Source organism: Rhipicephalus sanguineus, chromosome 11 (assembly GCF_013339695.2).
Source record: "Rhipicephalus sanguineus isolate Rsan-2018 chromosome 11, BIME_Rsan_1.4, whole genome shotgun sequence".
NCBI classification, from domain to species: Eukaryota; Metazoa; Arthropoda; class Arachnida; order Ixodida; family Ixodidae; genus Rhipicephalus; species Rhipicephalus sanguineus.
The window spans coordinates 73,825,378-73,851,971 of record NC_051186.1 but is presented as its reverse complement, the minus strand read 5'-3'; the positions used below and the strand labels follow the sequence as shown (position 1 = coordinate 73,851,971).

Here is a 26,594-nt window from a genome sequence, read left to right as displayed (position 1 = left end):
AAAAAAAAAAGAAAGAAAAGAAAATCGGCATGTCAAGCTTGCGAAATGCCCGCCAGCGACCATGAGCGTGGCATGTAACCCATGCCGTACATTACACGCATGTCATTCATTGTTTCCATGTTACCAGCTGTCATTTATGTACGTCATACAGTCACGTCACGCTACCAATCTTGGTATGATATCAAGTTAGAGAACCGGACGCGAGTGCACCAGGCTCCATGCCGTAAATGACATACATGTCGTTATTTTCATGTTACTATATGTCATTTATGTTCGTCGCACAATCACGTCACGCTATATCAATTTAGGTGTATGTCAAGCTAGCGAACCGGCCGCGAGCGCACCATGAGCGTGGCGTGTGTACATGACATGCATGTCATTATTTTCATGTTGCCAGCTGTCATTTATGTTGGACGTACAGTCACAAGCACAATACCAATTTTGGTGTATATGAAGCAGGCGAAACGGCCACTAGCGCCCCCGAGACCATGTTGTCAAAATAACGCCATACATGACAAGCGTGTCATGATTTGCACGTTAGAAACTGTCGTTTATGTGCGTCATACACTCTTGTGACGCCATACCTATTTTGGTAAATATCAAGTTAACGAAACAGTCGCAAGAGAACCAAGAGAGTGACGTGTAAATCATGTCGTTAATGAAATGCATATCATGATTTTCAAGTTAAGACCCATCATTCATGTTCTTCATGCAGTCGTGTCATGCCACACGAATTTTGGCATACATCCCATTAACGAAACACCCACACGCTATGAGTCGTAGGCGGCTAGATAGATAGGTAGATAGATCCGTTCAAAGTCGTAGAAGTGTTTAACAAATGCTTCGCATTTAAGTCGTTAAACTCAGATAGCAATGATGTGTGATGCATGTTTTGGAACTTCTGTGAATATCACTCATGCTTCATACGACCAGTCAATCGACCCAGGAGTGCGCCCTGATAAAGTTGTTTGCACGATATAATTTTCTTGCCTGCGATAAAGCATGAATGAGGCATGATGCTTTCAGGGAATATACATTAGAGCAAAAGGCCACGGTTATCACATTGTCACATGATGGAATGTGCATAAAGGACAACTTTGTTTTCGATTATTCTTTCTCCAACTTCATTTGTTTGTTTTAATCCTTCGTCATCGTGTCAATTTGCGCACATTGACATGTGACAAGACCGTGCGCTCTCATTTTGCAGCATCTACCTTGGATGCAGTCAACTACCCTGGACATCTTTCTCCCGCCATGCAACTGTGAGAACCCACCGAAGCACAGATTGTCAGGAAGTGAAAAGACTTTTCGGCAACAATTTTGCATTGCGCACTCTGCCCGTCTCCTGAAATAGCATATTAAGGTACATAAGCACTGTACCTTCATACATATGCATCAAGGAACAGTGAAATAGCATATCAAGGTACATTAACATCATTAGCTTGGATTCATTTAGCTAGAACGAATAAATCATGTTAAAGCTATACAATGACGGCCATATCATGTGACAGACATCTGCTAAGTGCAGTGTGTATTGTGAAGCACATGCGTTTTATGGTATTGAATGAATGGATAAATGTTTATTCCAGCAAAATACAGGAAATGGGCCTCAAGTGAAAAGCGACAATGGTAGCTTGAGAAGTGCACAAGGCCCAGTAGAGCAAAAAGAGAGACAGAGCAGCAGAAACGTGTGCACGTTCAAAGGCAAAACATATACGCATACAAAAAGAAACAGGAAAGACAAAGCAGAAGAAACGTGCATTCAAAGGCAAAACACCTACGCCATCTGCAAAGTGACAAAATCAAAAAGGGTGAACATTTACGCTAGTGAAAACAATGAAAATCAGAAAACAGTGAAAACAGAAAAGAAGGAACGGCCATTCAACGGCATGGAAGGAATGCAACTTCATTGGTCACGTATCAACAGTGGAATTTGCCAAGGTTACATGTGCATATTCTTAGCCATTAGGAGATGTGCAAGGCTAATTTAATCGCATTGATATAAGTCAGCTGTTGAGTCTGTTGAACCAGATTGTTGAATCATCTTGTTTATTCCTCTCGTTAATTTGCTGTTTTGCATTATGTTGCCATAGTTTTCAAGGTCAATACATAGTATCATGACTGTTGACACAATTTGACAAGGTGAAAGCGCTGTTATTGTGCCCAGGCCTTAGTTTATCCTCACTAGAAGTGCGCTGTTTATTTTTGCCATGGTTCAGTGCCAAGTTGCCCAATCTTCACTCCTAAACAGAGTAGGTGCGGTTAATCAAGACCTTGCTAACATTCACAACCCTTTTAAAGTGTACTTATAATGATAACTTTCATGACATCAAAACTACCCACATAATGGTAAACATGGCAAGAGTACACTTCTGGTGGTGTTTCGCATTTTTTTACATTCCGTTTGTTTTTCGCCCTGTGCACACGAAGTGAAACGCTCACAAGGAAATACTTAGCAGCATCTCAATTTTGTATTTATTTATGGTTGACAAAATGTCTGCCTATAAGGATAGTCAAGTGCGAATCTTCGGTAAGACATTCATTTTTATGTATAAAGAATCTTAGTGGACTTCTTTTTGTGTAATTTTCAGGAATACACTTTCTGGCAAAGCAGCAAGTGTTGCTTGCCCACCAGTCTGTGTTCAAGTCAAGTGTATTGTGGCATGAGTGTCGGCAGGATTTTGTCTTGGGGTGCAAGGCGGCGTAACGTGTCGGCCTGGTGAGCAGGAGAGCATTGGTGTAGCTTGGGTGGGGTCAAGTGCTGGTGTGTCTTGATGGCGGCAGGTGCCCTTTGTGCAAACCCCTGCCGACACCCATGATTGTGGGAACACCCTGATGTGCCTCACTTTACACTATGTCGAACAGCTCGTACATCTTACCACATTTAGGCCAACACTGGTATTGATGCAGAGTGTTATGCGCAATACTGCGTGCAACCTTTCTGATATCGTGTGCATTTGAAATTTCGCATTGTTTAAAAAGACGCTGAGTGGACACCAGTGTTATTCAGCAAACATAAGTCTTAACAGGGCGAGTTGGTGTATATTCATAGTTAAAGAGGGTGCAAAAAAATCACAGCACAGAGAAATGAATGGGACAGGATGACGCGCTACTAGCAACTGAAGTTTAATCGAAACCACAGAAAGATGTAAACACACAGTACGAAAAATTTACAAGACTAAACAATCACACATCCACAGAGGAATGAAGGGGGCAGACAGGACAATGCGCTACTAGTAACTGAAGTGTAATCAAAGCCACAGAAAGATATAAACACACATGACTAAAAAAGCTGCACATGTTCAACTTCAGTTGTTAGTAGTGTGTCGTTCCATCCCTTTGTTGCTATGTGTTCTGATTTCGTTTTCACGTTTTCCTTACCTATGAACTGAACTCCTGACTGTTTCACAGTCTCTATATATGGTGGTCAATTTTTATTCATCCTCATGGCATATCAAGTCCTAGGATCCAATGTGCAAAGCGACCAGTCACTATTTACAGGAATTTTTTTATTTAGTGCCTGTGATTGCCTAATTGCAAGTTGACGTTGCAGCCATGGTGCTTGGATTTTTTCAATGTGGTAATTATGCGTAAGCCATCAAGTGAGGAATTAAGGATGAACATTTGAGTTACAGATGGCACTAGCTGGCATAAAAACATTGAAGCATGACTGTACTTGTTATGCATATTAGAAGTATTGGTACATTGCAGTCATGTGATTATGACGACAAGTTTCCAAGTACACTTCCAGAAATTTACGATGGCTTCCAGGTATCTGTGAGTAAATATGTACAGGCAACATATGAAGGCAACTTGTAATTTTGTGGGCATTGCTGAATGCTTTTATGCACCTTGGTAAGTGGACCTACAGTCACACCAAGGTCTATTTTGGGCTTTTTTGTAAGAAGACTCAACTCCAAATCATGTGGGACATGTTTTGATGCCATAGGGGCAAACTAATGCAATAAAAAACTGTACAACTGCCTGTCTACACGGTTTCATATTTCCCAAAAGTGATGCTAGCCTTAGTTGTACTAATAGTTGCCTTCGTGTGTAGGCATGACACCAAGTTCTTGGGTAGCTATTTTTTTGGATTATTCTTACATACTGGCACGGTGAAGTGCACACGTTAGTGCGCCATCATGATGAGATTTTACACCCTACTTTCGTATGCTTTACTGCTGTGAATTATGTATATGTCTTAGGCTGGACTGTATATGTTGTTCCACGTGTCAGTTTTGGGAGTAGGTTTGTGCACGACGATAGAAATATATACCTATATCCTTACATTGGACACGAGAACTGCTGCTGTTTTGATTCCAATAAAATGTTACAACCACTGGTTCTTGTATCAATTGAAGTATGACTACCTGTCGTGCATGCAAATTGAGCGAAATGAATTCGTGCTTGCAAAACAAATTGCTGAAACACCGCCTGCTCAATGTAACTGCTTGTGTTTTATTACCAAACACATTGAACCAGACGATTCAAGATTATGACACATTGTAGAGATAGGCAACAGAAGACAAAGTCATCACTGTGTTCTAACGTAGATTGGGTGATCTTTTTATCAGTACTAGCATAATTGACGGTGCTGTTGTATAACTAAGTTTAAACGTAGTGGCAGGTGGACAAGGGAGTCAACATATGATAGTTTTTCCGGTTTTCTGCATATTTACTGCACTCCTCGTGTTTCTGTGTTACGCTTGTGAAATTCTGAATTGCAAACAAGCCAACCTCTCTCGCTTGCTGTGGTGACGTAATTCAACAGAACCATATTTTCTCAAGAACAGCTGTTCCATTGAGGAAGAGGGTAATGCTTTTTTTAATGGGTACTGCATCATCTGTCTGAGGGGAGGGCCAAGTACATATGGACGTTCACAAGAGAGAAGTGCAAGTACATTAACTTTTTTGTTTTGTGGGAGACCTGTCACTGGTAAACTGGGGAGGTGTCCTTGACCCTGGGGCACGCGTTAGGCATTCGCTTTAACGCGGTGGCGTGATGCTACCAATAAAAGCTACTTAGTAAGAAATGTAGGTAGTATCCGAGTATGAAAGCAATAAATACTGAATATGCGTCATAGAGAATCACTGAATGGCCGTGCTAAAGCGTGCATGGCGAATAAGCGCTAATTGCGGAAATAGATAAGCGTTCAGCTGCTTAGAGGGCGCTGCTCGCGGCTGTACGGGCGCATTCAACGCACTTTATGTAGGCGCGTTACATAGTCCTTGTAACTCTGGAATTTTCTGCGTGTGTAATTTTCATATGCGAACGCAGGCGGTCCGCGCTAAAGGGGCATTGCGAATAAGCGCTAATTGCGGAAACAGATTTTTGTTCAGCTGCTCAGAGCGCGCTGCTGCCCCTGCGTGCAGCTCGCGGCAGTACGCGCACATTAAATGCACTTAATGTAGGCGCGTTACAATGTTCTTCTAAGTCGCGCATCTGCGTGTGTAACTTTCATATGAGAACGCAGGCGGTCTTCGAACCGCTCATAACACGCTGCCGCATCTGGACGCGCGCAGTTCGCGGCTGCAGAAATACGAAAATCGCTCCACAGCATACGCTCATGGAATGCACATACGTTCGCTCATCTGAAGATGCCTTTGTCACGCTGGTATTCACGCATTAGCGCTGAGCGAAGAGGGCACACGTTTTATAATTTTTCTAGCGGCACGACACGGTGAACCGGAGAATTCGCAAGCCGAGGGTGTTTACGTCGATCGGCCTCGGCCTGCATGGACGCCCCACAAATATGTATTGACCTTCCGCACGAGCAAACACACGCCGATGGATACAAGACAGAAGTTCGAAGTTGTGCCGGACGGGGTACCAGCCGCTTTCGCACAACACTGGTACATTATATAAGCCACGAAAAAAGCAAGCTTGCAAAGTGGCGGCGCTGTGGTGTAATGTTATAGTGCTTGCTTGAGTGCGTGTGGTCGCGAGTTCGAATCTTGTGCGTGCGTACTTGTATCAAATGTCATGTTTGGCATAAATACTTTGATGTCCATTTTCTACTATGTCCTAGTAATGAATAGTAGCGGAAATTGGCCGGTAAACGTAATATACTGCCTAAAATATACTTCTTTTTTTTCATTTCGCGACCGCTCTAGGGCCTCGTATAAAAGGAGGCTTTAACAGCTCTCAAAAGAAGCAGAACAACTCTCAGTGCGCTCTGTTCAAGCCCCCAAATGGCTTACATAAAAACACCAACTTTACCTCCAAAAGAAGGCTTTAAAAGCTCTCAAAAGAGCCAGAAAAACTTCAAATGCGCTCCGTTCAAGCCCTCAAAATGAGTTCAATAAAAACACAAATTTACCTCCTTAGTTCCGTCTAATCACTCCCTTAAAGGATGTAAATAAAACCTCCTTTTGAACCTCCTTTTGAAGGGGGTTTTGCGTAGTACCTTTTGGATGCACGTTATGCGTCGAGCCCGAAACTCCCTAAAAGGCTCAAACCCGTTTGCTGTGCAGTCACGTTGCGCAATACCAGTTTTGGTGTATATCAATCGAGCAAAATGGTCGCGAGCGCATCATGAGCGTGGCATGTAAATCATGTCGCACATTACTTGCCTGTCGCGATTTTCATGTTACCACCTCTCATTTACGTTCGTCATAGAGGCGCGTCGCGCAATACCAATTTTGGCGTATATCAAGCTAGTGAAACGTCCGCGAATGCACCATGAGCGTGGCATGTAAATCATGACATGCATGTCATGGTTTTCATGCTACCACCTGTTATTCCTGTTCTTGATACAGTCACATCGCGCAATACCAATTTTGGTGCATATCAATCCAGCGAAACGGGCGCGAGCGCACGATGAGCGTGCCATGTAAATCATGTCGTACATGACAGGCATGTAATGATTTTCATGTTACCACCCCTAATTTACGTGCGTCATACAGTCGCGTCGTGCAATACCAATTCTGGTGTATATCAAGCCCGCGAAACGGCCACGAATGCACCATGAGCGTGGCATGTAAATCATGACATACATGACATGCATGTCATGGTTTTCATGTTACCACCTGTTATTCATGTTCTTCATACAGTCACATCGCGCAATACCAGTTTTGGTGTATATCAACCGAGCGAAGCGGCCGCGAGTGCGTCATGAGCGTGGCATGTAAATCATGACGTGCATGACACGCGTGTCACGATTTTCATGTTACGACATGTCAGTTATGTTCGTCATGTTGAAATGTCTCATCATACCAGTTTTGGTATATATGAAATTAACGGAATGGCTGCAAGAGCCCCAAGGCCGTGGAATGTAAATCATGCTGTTATAACATGCATGTCATGATTTTCATGTTATGACCTGCCATTTATGTTCGTAATACGGCCATGTTATTCCATACCAATTTTGGTATGCATCCGATTAACGAAACGGCCAGGAGAGCAGAAAGTCGTAGGCGGCTAGATAGATAGATAGATAGATACGCTCAAACTCGCAGAAGTTCGCTAAGAAATGCTTCGCATTTAAAACAAGCGTGTGCCTGTTAAACGTCTCCGTAGCGATAAAGCGCTGTCAGCCACGCAGCTTTCCTCAGTAAACCTATCAACTGTCGTACATTTCATGGAGAACTTAATAAGAAAGGCGAATGAATATTTGAGCATGCAGTGCACAAAGTGCTACCTGAACTCACCGTGTAGGAATACGGGCTTTCTTTTTGTTGGGGATATCCAGAATTCCAGATGAACGAGAAGTAAATACTTAATTCAGTCGCGCTACAGCAGTAGGCGGAACACAAACTAAATATGTACAAATAAAACCACAAGAAAACATCATCCATTGCGAAAAAGCCGACTGCTGCCGAAGGCGAGCAACCCGTTCGTTGGCAGAATGCGCTTCTCTCACAAGTCATAGTAATGTTCGGCGCGCTTCGCGCATTAATTCGGGAATGAAGAGCGCACATATTGCGAGAAAGCTGCAGTCAACGCATTTTGTTTGCCGGAAATCGGGTCAAATCGCTCACAACGAAGCGCTGTTGTGTGCGTTTGTATACGCGCCGACAACCGCCCATCCACACTAGCGCGGCGACAGTGCTGCCACCTGTAGCCCAATCTTGCGGCGAATAGGAAACTCTATCACGCCTCGCGCTACCTTCTCCTTTGCCCCATATAGACTATATTTTACGGATGGGTTTCGGTGCCCCCGTATTGGGATGTAGCCTTGCCATTTTGTATCTTTAAGTAAACGAACAGTGCTACAGTGAACGCAAATACATAAAATGGTTGGACTGGTGCATTTGACGCTTCATGATCTCATTAATGCACGGCACGCCATCAAAATAATGAAATATTTGATAACACACCAAGGCTATGGCGCAATGTGTATTATGTGAAATAGTCTATAAGAGCACGCTGTTCTATCAGGCTATAAGAGCGTGCTGGCGCTTACATGACCGGTTGCTCTTCTTGGTGTAACATGGTACAGTGAACTAGAACAGGGACAGTGTGTCCACTGACATCGAAGGCGTCACGCCACCGATTGACCTTGACGGTCGTGATACATGGTGCGCAGAAGCTTAAGCACCCTTCGTTCCTTCCCGTCGCGTATTCCCTGTAATATCGCTGCGCACCAGCTGCAGTTCCTGTCGAGATTGGTGTAGCATCTGGGACCGCGGGAAAAATCGGCGGCTTCACCCCCCCCCCCCCCACTTTGTTGCCGCCGCCACGCTTTGAGCCCACTACATCTCTTCCAGCTCTCCCTACCAGTGGAAAGAACCTTTGCGCGTGCTGATCCTTTTTCTCCGACAGCGTCGGTTCGCCAGTGTACGTCACCATTTCCTCTTCTAGGAGTGCCATGGTATATGAGAACTAGAATTAGAAAAAAATTACACCATTTCCCTCTAAAGGGGATCATGAGGCGATGCGAAGCCGGAGCGCTTGCACGATGGCGATTCGTTGGCGTTCGTTGGGCATGCTACCGACCTCGCGTCGTGGAACGCGAAGAGGAACGCTACGCGCCTGTTGTCTTCCCTCTAGCCTGGCCGTTAATTCTTACAGGGCGAGCGGGGAACGCGGTCGACAGGCGTGCGAGAGGGGGGCAGCGTAGGAGAGGAGAGAGAAGAGGTGGAGACGCGCATGCGCTGGCGCTCATCGCGGCATTGCGCAGAAGAGAATTTCGGCATGTCTAGCCCGCGTTCCAGAGGTAGAGTGGAGAGGGGGAAGGGGAGTGGAGAGGGGGAAATGGGAGAGGCAAGTGGAGATGAGGAGTGGAGAGGAGGTGTGCGGAGAGGGCATGCGCATGCTCAGTAAGGGTGGTCACGCCGCACAGCCACCACCACCGGTTTGAACTCCGCTATAAGATGCTTCGCTATCTGAAAGTCGCATCCTTTATTAGCCCCGAGAAGTTGGGGTGGCGCCGCCTGGCGGGAGGCGTGAATGACGTCAAGGCAAGGACTCTTCGACGCCCGCCGTGACGCGTCGGCATATCACGCGCTTGCTTCGTGCGCTGTTCCGCTGTTTACGGTCGCTTTTTGCCTCTCTCAAGCTTGAGATGAATGACGAAAACAGCATCGATAATGTTCCTAGTAAAACGGGAAGAAGTTATATGCATTTTTTCTTCACAGTCCCCAACGGTGCCCGCGCGCTGTCGTGCACACTTTGAAAGGGGTGATCAGGTTTGTTGTTGTGTCGCGCTGCTAACTTCGGGGATGGGTCTGATTCCCGACCACAGCAGCCGCATTCCGACGGGTGTGAAAAGCAACATTCCTCTGCTTAGATACAGGAGCACGTTAAAGAATTCGAGGCGGTCAAAATTAATCTGCAGCGTGTCTCACAATCATGTCGTGGTCTTGACACGCAAGACACCTTATTCACATTATTAGGTTGCGTTGTTCACGGGCGATTCCTTTAAAAAATACGATGGCTTCGCCTCCACAGGTGTTATTTGCATCGGACGCATCCGCGGTCAGCGGACTGCGTTCTTGCCGGTGTGCCGAGCCCCGCGCACGATTAGGAAAGCGCATGCAGTATTGAGGCTTCGCAAAATAATCTCGAAAGCGCTCGCCCGAGAATACTGCCGCAGTTGTTGTGTTTGTTTTTCTTGTATACTCGCTCACTCATCATGTTGCTTAGTTTCACGTTTTTCGCGCAATAATTTCGGGGCTTCATTTCAGAACATAAAAAAGTTGAGGTTAACTGCGGAAACTCCTTATTGCTGTCAGATTGTGTCTTCATGCAACATCGTAGCAACGGCGCCATTACACTTGTATAAGTACTAGTTTAGGTAGCCAGCTCATAAATTATTTTTTCTTGCATTTGATATACCCCTGAGCATCATGAACCTTTATGTGGACATGACGTGCGAGCCCATTAATTGACTCATTAAGACGAAGGACGTTCAAATAATACTTGGGCCACGTCACTGAGAGTGCCATCGTCACAGTTCAAAACGCTCATTTCGACTTTCAGACGTTTGTTTTGCAGACGTTTGTTATCAACAGTGCTCCCACGAGAACTTAACATTACCGCTCGTGACCCGGCGGTTGATCGGACCAGCAGTTCATGCAAATCAGGGTATACGGCCACATAATCCCAGACAAGTGTTGCGAAGAAATGTTTACATAATCCAAGTATACTAACACCTCAGAATTTCCGAAACCATTGTGCGCGTGGCAGTATTATTTTGTTTAATTTCCCGGATGTATTAAGTGATTCTTCACGATAAACAGATTCATCTAAAGTCTTCTGTAGCAGCAAACGCAATTCTGTGAAATCACCTGGATAATCTGCAAAGGTATACATAACTTGTACGATAAGCCGCAATGTATTTAGTGAATTGAAAACGTTTTAATTTAATGTGTAATCTTCGGGACGCGTGTTCTAACCGTGGAGTCTACGCCACGTTGTAATGAAGTTAGAACCATTAGCGTAAATTTTAATAGCACCGATGTCTTGGAGTACGCGGTGAAAACAACGAATGTCTTGCTCTCGTTCATCACCATTTTTCACGGTGAAGCTTCCGTTCGGGCGGGAATTAGCCCATTATAAGCTCTATTATCCAAACTTTCTACAGCTTATTAAACTTTCGCTAGAAGTGTAAACTTCTACCTTCTCCCTTGTGTGATTTGCATCGCAAGAATGAGCAGTAATCACCACCGTATCGCGAAAGAGCGGGCACGCGGCGGGCGCAGAAAAAGGCTATCCTCGGCTACGGAGCAAGCAAGTCCTTGCCGTGACGTCACATCGCCGCGACCGCCGCGCCGCCAGTGTTCGTTCTCGGGGCTAATACTGCTGTGAAGATTGCCGCCAGTGAAGCTGCGACTACAGTGGTTGTGATCTAGACTACATTGGTATAGTAAAAATATGCATTATCATTATTACCATATTGAGCGAAGACCTACACTCAAATATCCCTGTATTTCTCTTGCGCATGACGCATATTATCTCATCAACGGAGGCCAACGACGGTCTGAGAAGGAAATTCTGTAGTAGATAAGAAACACCTTTGTCTAAAGAAATAGCAACGGCAGATCGTTTGTTTCCTATGCAAGTGGTCTTGTCTTTCAGGCAGAATTATCCACGTCATTCGGCTACGTCGGTCAATTCATACACTTTCTAGTTTACTTTTACGTCCTGTCCATTTGTCGCGACTACTAGCGCCACCTACAGAACATCAAGAAAGCCTAGTTCACTTTAGTCTCGACGCAAAAACGCTTGTTTAGTCGAGTGAATCGGTCCACTGATGATTGTTATTGTATGTGTTTTTATGTGCCGGGACGCTGTCCGCCAAACCCTAGTAGGGTGCCTTGATGCGCGTTTTCTCCACTTTAGGATGAAGACATCTGCGGCGCACACTGCGACGCGGCTGCCATATTTGAGCCCACAGCGTCTTACCGGTGTCTCACCACTCTACGGCGCATCCGATGATGGGCGCGAGACGCGGGGCGGCATCAGCCCCTTCAAAGATGACAACACCCTAAGGGGGGCGCACACATCGAGGCGCACTGAACCCAGGGGGGCGATCGGAGATCTCTGTTCTGCGCCGTTCGTTCGCGTTCGTTCTGATGATCGCACGCGATTGGCTGAAGCCGGACAACTCACGCCACTCTAAGGGGCGTGGCCATTTCTTTTTTTTCCTTGATGTTTTCTTTTTTGGTGACGTCATGCCGCGTCATAACGAGCATGTCGTCTGCTAAAAGTGAACGGAGAGCGAGCCCGTTCGCTCGCGTTCTCTCGAGCGCACAATGGCGTCGCACGGCATGTATTTCGAGTGATGCGGCGGTCGCGGCTGCCGCCACAGCTGATTTTGAGAAAATGGCGCTTGCAACGATGCTTCCTTGCTACGTTGGCGTTTCTCGAAGCAGATGCAGAATGGTAGGAGGTGCGAAATGCGTTTGAAGAGATGAGCGAGTGTGAATTCCGGCGTCGCTTTCGTTTCTCGAAACGTACGGTACGTTGGTTGTGCGACGAACTCGACCCCGTCATCGGGTGCCAACGAACCAGCGGGATTTAAACAGAGCGGAAGGTGTTGTGCGCGCTGAGATTTTTTGCCAGCGGATGCTTCCAGCGAGCTGTCGGCAGCGAGGAACTCATCGGCCTGTCGCAGCCGTCCGGCAGGAACACGCCATTACAGTTGTCGCGGGCAAAAACGGTGGGTGGCCTATTCCGGAGACCACAGACTCGAAGAGCGAACAAAGGCGGCGTTCGCGCGGCTCGGGCGGATTCCCGTTGTGGTCGGGTGCGTGGATGGTACGCTCATCGCCATCCAGAAGCCCCATGGCCTGAGCTCCGCGGACACGACGCATTACATGTCGCGGAAGGGATTCTACGCATTCAACACCATGATCGTGAGTATTATTCATGCATTCTATGCGTAGCGAATTGTTTCATTTATATCGCTTAAAATTTCCGCTTTACTGAGGCTGTTGCAACTGAGTATAGTGGGAGAGGTATTTTAGATCTATCCAGAACGGGAATTGGTTCGTTTCAGGGCACTTCGCTTAGGATAAGCGATAAAATCATGCGACGCGGGGTACACTTTGGTTCAGCGGCCTGCACAGTGCATAATATTACCGTTGCTCGTTCGCCATGTGTACCCGAAGCTTGATTCTCGATTTGTATTTGTTGAGATTAGCGCTCCCAGTATGTGCCGTATTATGTCCTTATTGTTCATTGTCGTGATGGACGTTACATGGATCAATACACGTACATTAAATATGCACTGTTTCATAACCCGTTTTTCAGTCGCAAGTTTTTCATGTTGTAGGTATTTTTGATACATCGCCTTAAACATACAGCAGTAATTTGGTTAAAAGGCTTTGGTGGCTGGAAGATGGGTTGTTCCAAGCAGTAAACATGCAGACTACCCTTTGACACTGCATTGTCCGCGTGTTAGAACTTATGGTACAAGTCCTACCCTGTCGATGATTTGTTCATAGTTTTAACTGTGTTTTAACAGTAACAGTGCAGACAGATGTAGTTACAGTAACATAATAGCCAACATTGTACCCAAGGTATTTTATGGGTACAATTTTGACTGAATTGAATTCTGCAGACATGTGATGCCGACCTCTGGATTCTGGATGTCAGTCCATGTTTCCTGGGGTCATGTCATGACTCATGGGTATGGTGGGGGAGCCCTCTCCGTCAGCACCTGGAAGCAATACTGCGGCTTGCTTGGTAAGTGCTGTCAATGCTTGCCACATTCAAGACGTTATCACTACAGCTGTCATGCCGCCCTCGTGCAGGAGACTCCAGCTATCCATTAGAACCGTGCCTCCTGACACCAGTGCCCGGACGACCAGCTCCTGGCACCCCTGAGAACTACTACAACAAGGCCCACACCGCCATGCGCACTGTTGTGGAGAGGTGCATCGGGGTCCTAAAGAGCAGGTTCCAAAGCTTACAGCGTTATCGGACCCTGCTCTACAATCCCGATCGAGCAGCCACCATCATTGCTGCTTGTGCAGCTCTGCACGATATTGCGTTGGCGGCACATGAGCCTGTTCTCGAAGGGCACGATGACGGCACCGACGATGCTGAGCTGCTGCCAGCAGCAGCTGACCTACCACCACCACCACAACGGGAGCCAGCAGCAGCGCAACCGCGTAGTGAACCTGTTTCGAGGACCACAGGGCCTGCATGCCGAGCACCTGCGCAGAGTACGCCGCCGCCTGCAACGACCTCGGCAGCATTGTGTGGTGCGTGTTTGTCTTTGTTCATTGTGTTTGTCACTGGCATGAACAAAAGGCTGTTTTTTTTACTACACTTCAAATGTTTGCTACACATATCAATGAAACAGGGTTCTCCTATCAATGAATAACCCCCTTGCATAGGTCGGCAAAAAATGTAGAGCTCACCCTGACTCACTCATGAAATATATTTTGCCCTTAGGGCTCACTCGAACTCAGACTTACCAAAATTTTCCTCAAGCGAATTCACTTTGACTCAGGCTCACTAAAAGTTTTTCAACCGGACTCGAACTCACCAATGTATTACACACCTGGACTCACAGCTCGATCTGAATCTTAGTGAGTCGACTCATGAGTGAGTTTGCCGACCTATGCCCCCTTGTCACACAACGCCACGCTGATGAAATACTTCGACCAGGTTGTAAAATATGGCGCTTCACACTAAGCACAAGTGAGAGCTCAACTGTGAATGTCACATTGTGCCATTCACAGCCAAAGTGGTAACCTGAAAAAGCTGTTTGAATCAAGACAGCAACATGCGGTAGCTTTAGTGCAACAAGAATCGTGCTCGTAAATGATGTGAACAACATGGGTGGTGTCAGAATTGAAATTTTATTACAAGTATCACGAGCAGTGCACATAAAAAGCAAAATAAATAAATATCCCTTAAATTTAATGCCAAGGAAAAGAATATAAAAGTACCTTCCTTTTATAATATACAAATAGAGTTATTACAAAGTGCCTGCTGCTCCCCTGCAGCAACACACGTGTCTCGCAGCACGAAAGTGATTGTATTACATGAAAACAAGGCACAGTCAAACCGGTATTAATCGAACTCGCAAAAAAAATACGAGTTGTTGGTTCTGATATGTCTTCCTCTATTATTGATTTCTGTTTGTACCCAATCCTGTTGTCTAAACACTTCTAAGCAACAGAACGCGTATTCGTAAAGTATTTTTTGGTCTTGCAATATTTCAAAATTGTTGTGCAACCTAGACCATTCACAAACGCTTTTTTTTTCTAGGATGTGGAAAAATCGATAGAAAACGTACAGTGTGCCACAATATTCTACACGTATACACTATAAACATAAAGATACACTACAGTGCACTATGTGCATATACTACAAAATAAATCTGCATATATGTACAACTAGTCTTTACAAATCACTGTGCAGGTGGCTTCCGCTGCAATGAGGGCCCGGGCGAGGGTACCAACGCCTTGCAGTTCGTGGACCACGTCACCGAGAAGTTGAACCTGGTGCAGCTTTCCAATGATGCCTGGCCCTGCCGCCTGGTGTTTGCGGCTAGTAACTCCAGCGCCTTGGCCTGCCGGTTGCCCACATCTCGCAGCTGCGGCATGAGCTGGAAACCAAGAAATGTGTTGCCATTATCATCTATAAATTTCCTGCTACCGACTCTTCGCTGGAAGCTTATGTTCGTGAAGAGTTTCAGTGTGTGCAACAATTTCCTCTCTGTTGAAAATCCACTGACCCAACGGCATCCATGAATGGTGCTTGGTTCACCGCACAACCAACGCACTTCGTTTGGACAGACCAAAGCGGTGCCGAAATTCATTTTCGCTCATCTCATCAAACGCATCTCACACCTCTAACCACCTCTGCATGAGAAGCAACCAAACAGCCCTTTTCAGGGCTGCACAATCGTTTGCCCGGCTTTACGCGATGACTGACACAATCTCCTTCCGAAACCCTAGCTGCTGCAGTATGCAAAACATACAGCAAGCAGGTGTAACACAGGTGCAAACATGTGCATTTGTGTATGATGGCTATGTGAAGAAGTTATATAACGAGCTTGCTTTTGAACAGTATATTTAGCAATAGCACATTTTCAGTTTCACTTTTGAAACAATTGACAAAATAGGGAAACATTTAAGATGTTGAACATTTTTGCAATGCAACTTTTTTGCTACATTTCACCATAACTTCAAGGCAGGACACCTGTTTATTCCATCTGACAGTTATGCATACAACTAGCTCCTGCAACCGTTTGCCAATTTTTTTTTGCGCAGCTTTTTGTCTTTATGCACACAGATGTCATCTCTTCACAAACATATGCCTGCACGCATGAGCATCACCTGTGAGCATGTAACACCATCTACAGTTAATCAAAACATCAGTGAAACTTACGTGTTGGGGCACGGGGAAGATCCTGGGCCACGTCCTCTTCAGCCACACCAGCAGCAGCTGGAGCAGGGCTCACCTGTTATAGTAAGAAGTTTCTTGATTGACACACTGAGTGCAATAAGAAGTATGGAGTGGAAGTGGACAATAGCAATGTTTTTTTAGAATGTTTCAACAGCGGCATGCTACGACACACAGACTTCGGAGAGAGGGGTGGAGGGAGGCAAGCCTACTGGCTACGCACCTCACTCGACTCGAGGGTCTGAGAAATGGGTTGGAACACGTAGGGTGCTCTAATGAGCTTCGAAATATAGTTCGCGGCTGTTCTTTCGTCATCACCGCAAATGTGGCTGTTTTGCTTTCTGTTTTGAGCGGCGCAACGTGTTAGCACCTCAGCCAACGCGGCGGCCGGGTGATTCACTCGATATTGTTTGAAAAAGTAAAACTGACAGCGCGTAATGGCTCGAAGCAAATGAGCACACTAATTCGCAGCATACAAGTAACAATGATATTCTAAGCCAGTGCTTACCGATTCAGATCACCCGAACTCTGGGCCTCGCGTACTGTCGACCCGCGCGGTCCCTGTCAAGCACGACGCGGCCGCGGTAACCCGTAATCTGGCCGCCTCCGGTGCCGCTGTAAAGCACAAGCGGGACGTGTAAGATGACCGACCACAATACAATTGTGCTCGCACTCACCTCTGCTGCTCTCGGAGTTTGGCAAGGCTATGGTGTCACGCGCAGGGACTTCGTTCAAAAGCGCTACCAGCTCCTGCCACATGTCGTCCCGGTCCTCCCTCGTGAACGACGGCTCCAGCGGGCACGACAGCGTCGCGATCTGTGGATGCTCTTTCACAAAAGCCAGCAGAAGCTCCTTTTGACGATCAGACACCCGAGAACCAACGCAGACGTCGCGATGGGACGACATTTTGAAACTGCGTCAGCCGCTACTTTTCTTTTTTTTTTTCGCGTTCGCGACACCATCTAGCGACGCCGTCAAAAAAAAAACTAACATTATTAAATATCTTCACTCAAAGCTGTTGCTGTTTGAAAGTGTTTGAGCTTGAGAAGCAAAAACAATAATTTTCTGTAAAGTAATTATATTTATTAAAAGGCGAGAAACGCTTTACGGTCCCCGTGCCGACGTCACAGGATGCGCGTCTACTTCCGAAAAGCTCTCCGCTTCACGATTGGCTGTTCTCTTGCTCTCGGTGGTTCTAGGCGGGAGAGCTGCGCCTCCTCTCACTTTTGTGACGTAGGCACCGCAGAACGAACGCGAACGAACAAAGATCTCCGATCGCCCCCCTAGTCGTACACAATTGCGCTGTAACAAACATTGCGCACTGCAGGGGAGCTGCTGTACGCTAGCTTTTAGCAGATCACAGCGCGCGTACGCCGCAAACCCCAGCGGCACCTGAGGAGCATTGGCGTATTTGGAGCACTCACGTGAAACCTCTAGCAACCTCTATGGAGTGGCGAACGAAACCAATCCATTAGAACAAACGCCCGCGGAATAGGGAGAAAAATGCGTAAAAGAAAATAATTGTTCTTGACAGAGCTGGATTAGAACTCGGATCCACGCGGTCCGAAAGCGAGTGCCTTCAGATCTGAGCCCCACACTGTGCTTGCACGAAGTTGAAAATTGGGGCAGCTACGCACTACAGTGCGAAGACTAAGGAAGCGGTGGAGCTGGTGGCCTTAGTATACTTACTATACAAGAGAGCTCCGCTAACGTGAAACTTGGGGAGGTGCGAAGCACCGGTGTTGCCTATAGAAACACATCAAGAGTAATCAGATGACATCGTCCTCTCATTCCTACATACAGCGTCACACACCGCGTCCATGGCAGAAACGGAGCTTCTCCTGAGCCAATTCGCGTCTTTGCCACTCGGAGAAGCGCACGTGGCGTTGCGTCTCGCGGCCGAGCGCACGTTCTCGCGAGCTCTTATGAGTGAACGGGCCGTCTTATTCGCGACTTGCTTTACCCGTGATGGACGACGACGGCAGACACCGTGACGGGCGACGACTACAGGAGACGCCAAGAGCACGAGCGCATAAGGTGCTTCACACCTAATATAATTGAATGATCTGAATGCGTTGTAATGGCACTGCAAAACAAATGAAAAAAGAGAACACTTTCAATTAAGGCTTCGGTGACATTCGTCGTGGTGGAGGAAAATCCCTATGCAGCAGGGGATATAAATGCGACACGAAGAATCTCACACATCAGAAAATTTGCGTCTTTACAAATATATCATGCCAAACATTCGTTTCGCACTTCGCTTTACAGGGGGCTGTCCAGAATGCTTACGAATGCTAAAAAAATGGCAGAAGACGAAGAGGAGCGTGCCGGTGCCACTTGAAAGCGAACGTGCTGTATGATGAGGGGTCGATGAGTATGTGTGCTCCGGGACTAGATGCCTTCGGGTGTCGACTCCCCTCCCCTTCTGACAACGGTAGCCCTCTAGAAGCACGGCGGTACTTGAAGGGCGCACGAGCGTTCTGTTTTACGCCCTTTGCACTCGAGTTAAACACAATGGTAGCGTTTCTCCGCGGATAGCGCCACTGTTAAACGCGAGGGGCGCAGCGACCCTGCCGTAGTTTTTGCTTGATGCTTGCGGTCTGATGACTTTCTTTTTTGCGGTGTGCGCCTACTTTTGCGTGGACCGCGGTCCCGAACGCAGCGGCTAGGGTGCATGCGCGTTTTGTCCGCTTTCGCACGCATCGACGCACACTAACGGCAGGGTCGCAGTGACAACACGGGGGTGCGGCGGGAGGTGGAAAGAGACCCATTGCGAAGGCCGCAAGACCGAATGCTCGCGCGCCTTTCTAGTGGGGCCGTGGTAGAACGCAGCAATCTACAGTAAAACACTACGCTTACACACCCATAGACCGCACACGATTGTGCGCCCGCCGAGGTCGATTTGCTGCTCACCTGCCTTCATAGAGGGAAATGACGCGGAGTTTTAGGGGCCAAGCTCCTTAAGGCGGCACCCGTTCGTCCCTCGTAGTCGTAGTCGTAGTCGTAGTAGTCGTAGTGCGTAACCAGTCTTACGCTTTGACCTCCAAGGTGGTGCCGGTGGGAGATTTTTCCTGTGCGTTGTTGAACAATAAAAAATTCGCAGCGTGCGCGTTAACTAAAAGCCGAATTCTTCTGTCTCCCATTCCCCATTAGCAGCCATTGGCATGTTCCAGTAGGAAACGTTAGTAGAAGTAGAAGTGACTTCTTCTGTCTCTCATTCCCATTAGCAGCCATTGTTTACCTCCAAGGTAGTGTCTGGTGAGATTTCTCCTGTGCGTGATTAAACAATAAAAATCTTGTTCAAAACGCCGTTGATTGATGAAATAAACCAACGAAAGACGCCAGATGTTTTATAAAAGCAAAACGAAAGAACGCCAGATGTTTCTAAAGCAAAACGAAAAGACGCCAGCTGCTTAACGAAAGACGCCAGATGTTTTCTAAAGCAATGGTTTTCTAAACAATGAAAATTCACAGCGTACATGTAAAATTAAAGTGAGCTGCAAGTCGTCATATCTCATCGAACCTTTAGTATAAACGCGCCCGATCTCACGTCGGTGATGATGTACATGGCAGAATTCACGGAAGATTCACGGTTTACCGATGAACCACCGCAGCTTCGCCCACTCATCATCATTCACTCCGTGGATATGCTGTGATTTTTTTTACCTTCCTATTGGCCGCGAGATCGAGAAGAGTCGGCACCTAGCGGCGAGCAGACGAAACCACGCAGTGTAGATGGCTCTAGCGTCGTCTGCTTGCCACACCGTGTTCGCATGTGTGCGTACGTCATGCACGGCCTCATATTGCAGCTTATTTCGTCGTGCCAGCACAGTTTTAAATGCTCGTACGTATGCCTACACGATATACATAAACATGTCGCCTTAGGGGACCTATATGCACTTTAATAAATGAGTGCATGCACGTGTCGTTATGGCGCTAGGTCTAACCATAGTACCGTCCATTCCCCAAAATCATTTCATTCTCGGTACCACTTTGCCGTTCAAGCACATCACGTAGTTCATTTGACGTCGTCCTAAACGAAAAAAAAAGTACTAAATGTCGAGGTGTAAATGCAGAATTTTAGCGACACCACCTCTTGAAGGTGTTGGCGATTTGGGAATCTTTGTGATACCGAAAGGCATGAACGAGCGTCTGCAGAGGCCGGTTAGCGGTAAAAAAGCCCTGAAGCCACGCATTTCTATATGACCACGCGTATCCATGCGAACAGAAAAGCGAAGTGCACGAAGTTCTGCTTCATCTAATTGCGCAGAAATACGGGCTCTCTTTTTTCGTTGCCGCTAGAGCAAGAAATAAATACTTAATTGACTCAGTCAACCAACACTATTTATGTCGTGGTATAGGCAAAACACAATATAAACACGTGCAAATAAAGCAAGAAAAACATCGAGTACAGTGCAACACACGAGTGTGACAGACGGCCAGTACCCTATTGATTTTCCCCTTGCACTTCTCTCACACATAATAGGAACGTTATGCCAGTTTCGTGCATTAATGTGGCAATGGATGACGTATACATCACCATTAGGCTTCAGTCAACTCGCTTTATTCGCCGACAATCGACACAAACCGCCTACGGCGAAGCGCAGCTGCGTACATTTGTATACGCGCCGCCGACTGCCTATCCACACAAACGCGGCGACGGAGCTGCCACCTATAGCCCGATCTTGCGGCGAATATCAATAGTTGCCTTGTGCAACTCTCTTAGTTTCGTGCACTACTGGACAAGCCCTTTTTTACTGATGTGGTTGTACTTACCTTCGGCTTTGCGCACCTGAAAAACACCACAGCTGTTGTTCTTCATTGCGAAAACCAGCATCTCACTCGTGGTCGGGTCGGATCCTGCATGTTCATTACATAAAAGTTGTGCAAAAAAACAATTCAATAGCAAGTTTACCTTGAAGAACAAAAATCATTGAGTTGTTTCTAAGTTATTGTTAACTGTTACTTTAGTGCAACTCTCCCAAAATTTAAACTTTCGCAGTACGCCACACCTTCATATTCTGCAAGGATGATATCGAAGTCCACTCTTACCGTTTTTCACGAGCAGGCTTGTTCCTAATTTGGCGCTGGCAACCAAAAAAAAAATCAAGTATATTTGTGACTTTTTTATAGACAACCAGAGGGACGCTGTAAAATGTGAGACTCGGAGGACGAACCAACCCGTCGAACACGTCGGGGTAACATAGAACGTAATGTGTCGCACTGCTGATCTCGAGAGTGTAGGTTCGATTCCCACCCACGGCGGCCGCATCTCAAGAGAGACGAAATGCAAGCTGTTTCCTTAGATGGGCATAGTTCATTAATAGGGGTAGCCATTAATAGTCTAAGGTGGTCGAAATAAATCGGCGTTCACCAGTACAGAGTGCCTCGCAAGCATATCGCGGTTGTGGCACCTAAAACCGCAGTAACTATATAAGAAACCACCCCTGACCTTGCCCAATAGTTTTGCGACAGGTTAATAAGCAAATATCATGCTAGATGAAGGAAAGCAGCACCTTCCTAACAATAAAACGTAAAGCTCTCCCTGTAGCATTTTACTTCACGTATGATCCCCTTCGGAGTATCAAGGCAGTTATAACATTTTTGGCATAAGCAAAATTTTCCGCCAGACCGCACGCATTGTGAAATCGATTGCATGCGGAGCAGTCAGTGACTAGCCGCCTATGCCAGATTTTTCGTTTTGAGCCAAATGTTAAAAGTGGGATCGATGTCTCTGTGTAAATTTGTCAGTAATGTACATATCGTGGGCTTCCCAGGCACGTCGACTACACTGGCACGCAAGGAATAGCTCATGGTCCTACCTAATTTCCGCACTCACGCTGGAGCATAGATGTATGCCAATTTTGGTACATGCGAAAATAAGGCATAGATAGATAGATAGATAGATAGATAGATAGATAGATAGATAGATAGATAGATAGATAGATAGATAGATAGATAGATAGATAGATAGATAGATAGATAGATAGATAGATAGATAGATAGATAGATAGATCTTTGTTTTTGTCTTTGTTAGCACAAGACACTTTTCTGCACACAACAATCACCTTGCTATGCGGGGTGTCCGTTTTCTGGGATGTGTTTCCAATAGATCTGGAGAATTAATTTCCTCTCTACCCTTCTGCAAAATGTACAGCGCAATATGTCTTCCTCAAATTGAATATACATTGATGATTTGGAATGACGTTCCTAAATCTAGCAGTAACACCATTGACCTTGTCCAGAAAAATGTTCCAAAGCATTCATTATCATCGCTTCTACAAATGACTGGCGGTCTTGTTCTGGCACTGCTGTACTATTGTCATTGCCATCCCCTAACAGCCAACGAAATCGTGCTCCCCGGCGATTGCTTTTGAAGCTTGGTCACATGATCATAACCTGCCCTGAACTTCTTGGTTGTAATAACGGCCCAATTCCGCGTGAAATAACTACAGAACATAGACAGTTTCGCCCACCAGTATTCAACCGTCCGCAGGATAAAAAGTCCTTATGATGCTTATTTTGCTGATCTCGATGTTTTTCATAGCTCACATTCATTGTTCTCCTCCTAGCTTCGAATTTTTAAATGGGTTCTGAACCACTCCGTTATCTAATCATTGATTGACCTCAGTATCGGAGTGTATTGCCTTACAAATTGATTGCCTCAAAAATTTCTCCAAACCACTAAGAACAAGCGGAGTTACAGTGATTTTTCGCACTTTTTAATCGATTTCAGTGTTCTCTCGTCCCGATGAGCATGTTCAACGCTACACAGGGAGGGACGGCACGGGGGAGGTAAACTACGCCAGCGCGCGTCGTGACCTTGGGCATGCGTGATTAAAAACAATGACGCTATTGCGTTGTGGTTCCTATGCGCTTTTGTGGCTCACTGTGTAATGTAAAGAAACCTTGGAGCGCTAATGTAAACAAACCTTGCCGACACGTGGCGGCACCCCGTCGCAAGAAGCGCTTCTGATCCAAACGCTGCTGTTGAATTATGTCGGATACTGGAATATAGCAAACTCTGCGTTGTGTGACGCCAAAAAATTACACCATTTCCCGCTAAAGGGGACCATGAGGCGATGCGAAGCCGGAGCACTTGCACGATCGCGTTCCGTTGGCGTTCGTTGGGCATGCTACCGACCTCGCGTCGTGGAACGCGAAGAGGAACGCTACGCGCGTCTTGTCTTAACTCTAGACTGGCCGCTAATTCTCACAGGGCGAAGGGGGAACGCGGTCGACAGGCGTGCGAGAGGGGGGCAGCGTAGGAGAGGAGAGAGAGGGGGAGGGGACGCGCACGCGTGGCGTTGCGCAGGAGAGAATTTCGGCACGTGTAGCCCGCGTTTCAGAGGAAGAGTGGAAATGGCGATGGGAGAGGGGAAGTGGAGAGGGAGATGGGCAAGGGAGTGGAGAGGGGGAAGAGGGGAGGGGGAGGGGAGGGGAGAGGGGATGTGGAGAGGGTGAGTTGGAAGGGTTTGCGCATGCGCAGTAAGGGTGGTCACGCCGCACACCACCACCACCACCGGATTGAACTCCGCCATAAGATACTTCGCATCTAAAAGCAGGTGCCTGCCGCTCCTAAAAGAGCGAGCACAGGCATCTGTATGAAAAGAATGCGCTTCAGAGAATGGCAACTTCGCCATCCGCATCTAAACTCTTCTTCCCTCGCATTGCTGCTAGATTTGGCGAGCTGTCCACAATGATGTCTGCGTTCTGCAGTATGTGTTTTTTACCAAGCCTGATGGGTTGTTGCTGAGCCCTTTAACGTAGTGTCACATATTGTGGAAATCCTTTTCTCCTTTGTCTTTCACTCTGTCTTTCGCATTCTTGTATGTCATTTTATTTGTCATTGATTTTCTCGTGTTGTGTTAGTGTATTTTCCCCTGTTGTCCTAAATTGTGTTTTTACACGTTTGCTGTTTTTTTATACTCTGCTGTAGACTGTCCTTATTGTATTGTTTATTATGAGTAATTATATTTTGCGTGAGCCCGTTGGAATACCTAACGATTGTTCCTTGGTAATTTCAATATATGAATAATTGACTGGGTATTAATATATTGCCAGTAGTATTATTAGTATTTCCAGAAAGTGTAGCACTCAGCCATTGCTTTCAAAGGATTTTGTCAGGCATTAGTGTACTCTCTAAACACGGCTTAGCTACTATTCCTTCATCAGTAACTTTTAGCGCCATGATATACTGTCTGCTCGTCAGCAATATTAATTAAATATATATTACATCATTAAAAGCTAACATATTGTGTTGAATATGCTGCCACGTGGAATCTACATTTTGCATTTATAAACCGCACAGCAAAATATAAACACTCGCATTTCAGTGCTGATGCCATGACACTCTTTACCATACATGGCTCTTGTGCAAAAAAAAAAAAAAAAAAGGTTTGATCACACAGAATGAAGCCCCTGTGTCTTCAGATAAACCTGGAACGCGGAATTCGTCGAGGCTACAATACCGCTTCAGTCTGTTGAACATGGCTGTTTTTATAACGCCAGACATAATAATAAAGTTCTGTGCAGCTTCATGTGATGAAGTACCAACATTTTTTCGAGTAAAATGCATTCAGGAGCAGAAAATATTGTAGCTAGGCATGCTCATTTAGACTTTGACGTTAGCTCTAAACTGGGGGTGTGCGAATAGTGAAAGGTCATCTCGAACCGAATTCGAATCTAATAGTGGCCAATAGTAGCCAAAAATATTGAATATCGATAGTATATTTACACGAAATGTGTACCGCCAGTTACGGCAAGACAATGGAAAATGAGGGACGCTGCGGCGTGCTGACAGCTTCATTACGCACTTGTTCGGGAGTGGCATTTCTTTCATATTTTATAGTCGCGCAAGCATGTTGATAGAAGAGCCGCCATTCCAGTCAGCAGCGCCACCCCTAACACAAGGGGGTACGGTAGCTGGTTTTCTTTCCCTATAGTCGCGCAATACGGCTCGTCTGACAACGGTAATGTCGTGCTTCATCACCATGGGTGTACGCGCCCGAACGTCTCCGGGCTCCCGTTCACAGCAGCGTGTCAACTGCGCGCCGCAGCAATGGGAGTTTCAACTATTGGTGCGGTGCGGCAGTGGCGACTGCCCAGCGAGAAGAATATTTTACATGCAAAGCCAATCACCGAGGGTTTCGCAGGCCAAAGTAAGGTCGCTTTACGGCGCTTGCGGCATATGCGACCTAACAACGCAAGAATTCCGTGCCTTCATTGCGGCAGCGATCTTGTGAAGGATTTGACAGTTTTCCTCATCTGTTTTTCTACGTGCGGAAATGACATAATCTCCTTTAACATCTCCATGCGCTCGCTTTTGAACCAGGATGTTGGTGAAAGTTTAACCAACGGCGACGTAGGCGTTAGTTTTAGCCACCCCACCCTAACCAAGTTGCTCCATTGGTCTTTGTCGCGTTTTACGAATTCAACCTGTCGAATTATTCGAAACTTCGAATACTAGCTATTCGAAAGTCGAATGGAATTATTCGATTAGGAACTATTCGATTCGAATTCGAAAACTGAATATTCGTACACCCCTACTTTAAACACAAGTTGAACCAATAACCACTTATAATATTTAGGGAAAATTTTGATCGCTTATGTTCATTGAAAAAGAGCCGATAGCATTTATGAAAAAAAGAAAGAAGATACAGCTCTTTGTTGAAGACCTGTTCGTAAATATGCGCACCTTTTCGACCCGGTGGCAGGAAGTTGCGCGAGCACTGATTTTTGTTTTTATTTAGAGCCCGAATTTTGGTTTTAATGAAAACGGACTATTCCTGGCCTTCCCACTTTTCCGCCGTTGGAAGAATTATAATGTTTTCTGACATAATTACAATTAGAAATAAATATATATAGTGTAATTGTTATAGTGTTTCATGTTCTGATTTAAAAAAAGTACCTTGGAAGGTACTGGACGCAAGGAAGCGGCTAAAAAGGAGAGAATGCATTAAAAATGGGAGCTTATGGACATGTTATTACACAGAAGCGACTGGTAGAGACTGTTAGTGCAGTTTTGAGACATTTATTCCCAGCAACAATATCTTGCACGAGCACTGAGGTATAGCAGCTTGTCGACTTAACTTACACATTTGTTCCTTGTATTGCGCAACTTACCTTGAGGTCCGACAAGCATGGTATCCTTCGTATCGTTTTTGAGGTCTCCTTTATACGGCTCACTCACCCATCTGAATTTGTAAAGGATGATCTCTCAGAAAAAGAAACCTAGAAATCACAACAAATACTTACTCTCCACTGTCGTTAAATAGGAACGGTT

The 26,594-nt window shown here is 46.1% G+C and overlaps 1 protein-coding gene across 1 annotated transcript; it reads left to right on the top strand.

The window, feature by feature from the left end:
- The first annotated feature begins 12,606 nt into the window (after window positions 1–12,606).
- On the top strand, window positions 12,607–15,954 carry LOC125756300 (uncharacterized). The gene is made up of 4 exons (XM_049410812.1): window positions 12,607–12,801; window positions 13,509–13,633; window positions 13,702–14,154; window positions 15,323–15,954. Exons 2-4 carry the CDS (start codon window positions 13,516–13,518, stop codon window positions 15,652–15,654), a joined length of 903 nt encoding a protein of 300 aa, XP_049266769.1. The 5' UTR covers window positions 12,607–12,801; window positions 13,509–13,515; the 3' UTR covers window positions 15,655–15,954.
- The last annotated feature ends 10,640 nt before the right edge of the window (window positions 15,955–26,594 follow it).

What these genes read in the sequence shown, in the direction of transcription:
- LOC125756300 (XM_049410812.1), top strand. Translation starts at nt 13,516, where the DNA reads ATGCCGACCTCTGGATTCTGGATGTCAGTCCATGTTTCCTGGGGTCAT. An exon ending in GCAATACTGCGGCTTGCTTG is followed by an intron (nt 13,634 to 13,701) that starts GTAAGTGCTGTC and finishes GCCCTCGTGCAG; the next exon opens with GAGACTCCAGCTATCCATTA. An exon ending in GACCTCGGCAGCATTGTGTG is followed by an intron (nt 14,155 to 15,322) that starts GTGCGTGTTTGT and finishes ATCACTGTGCAG; the next exon opens with GTGGCTTCCGCTGCAATGAG.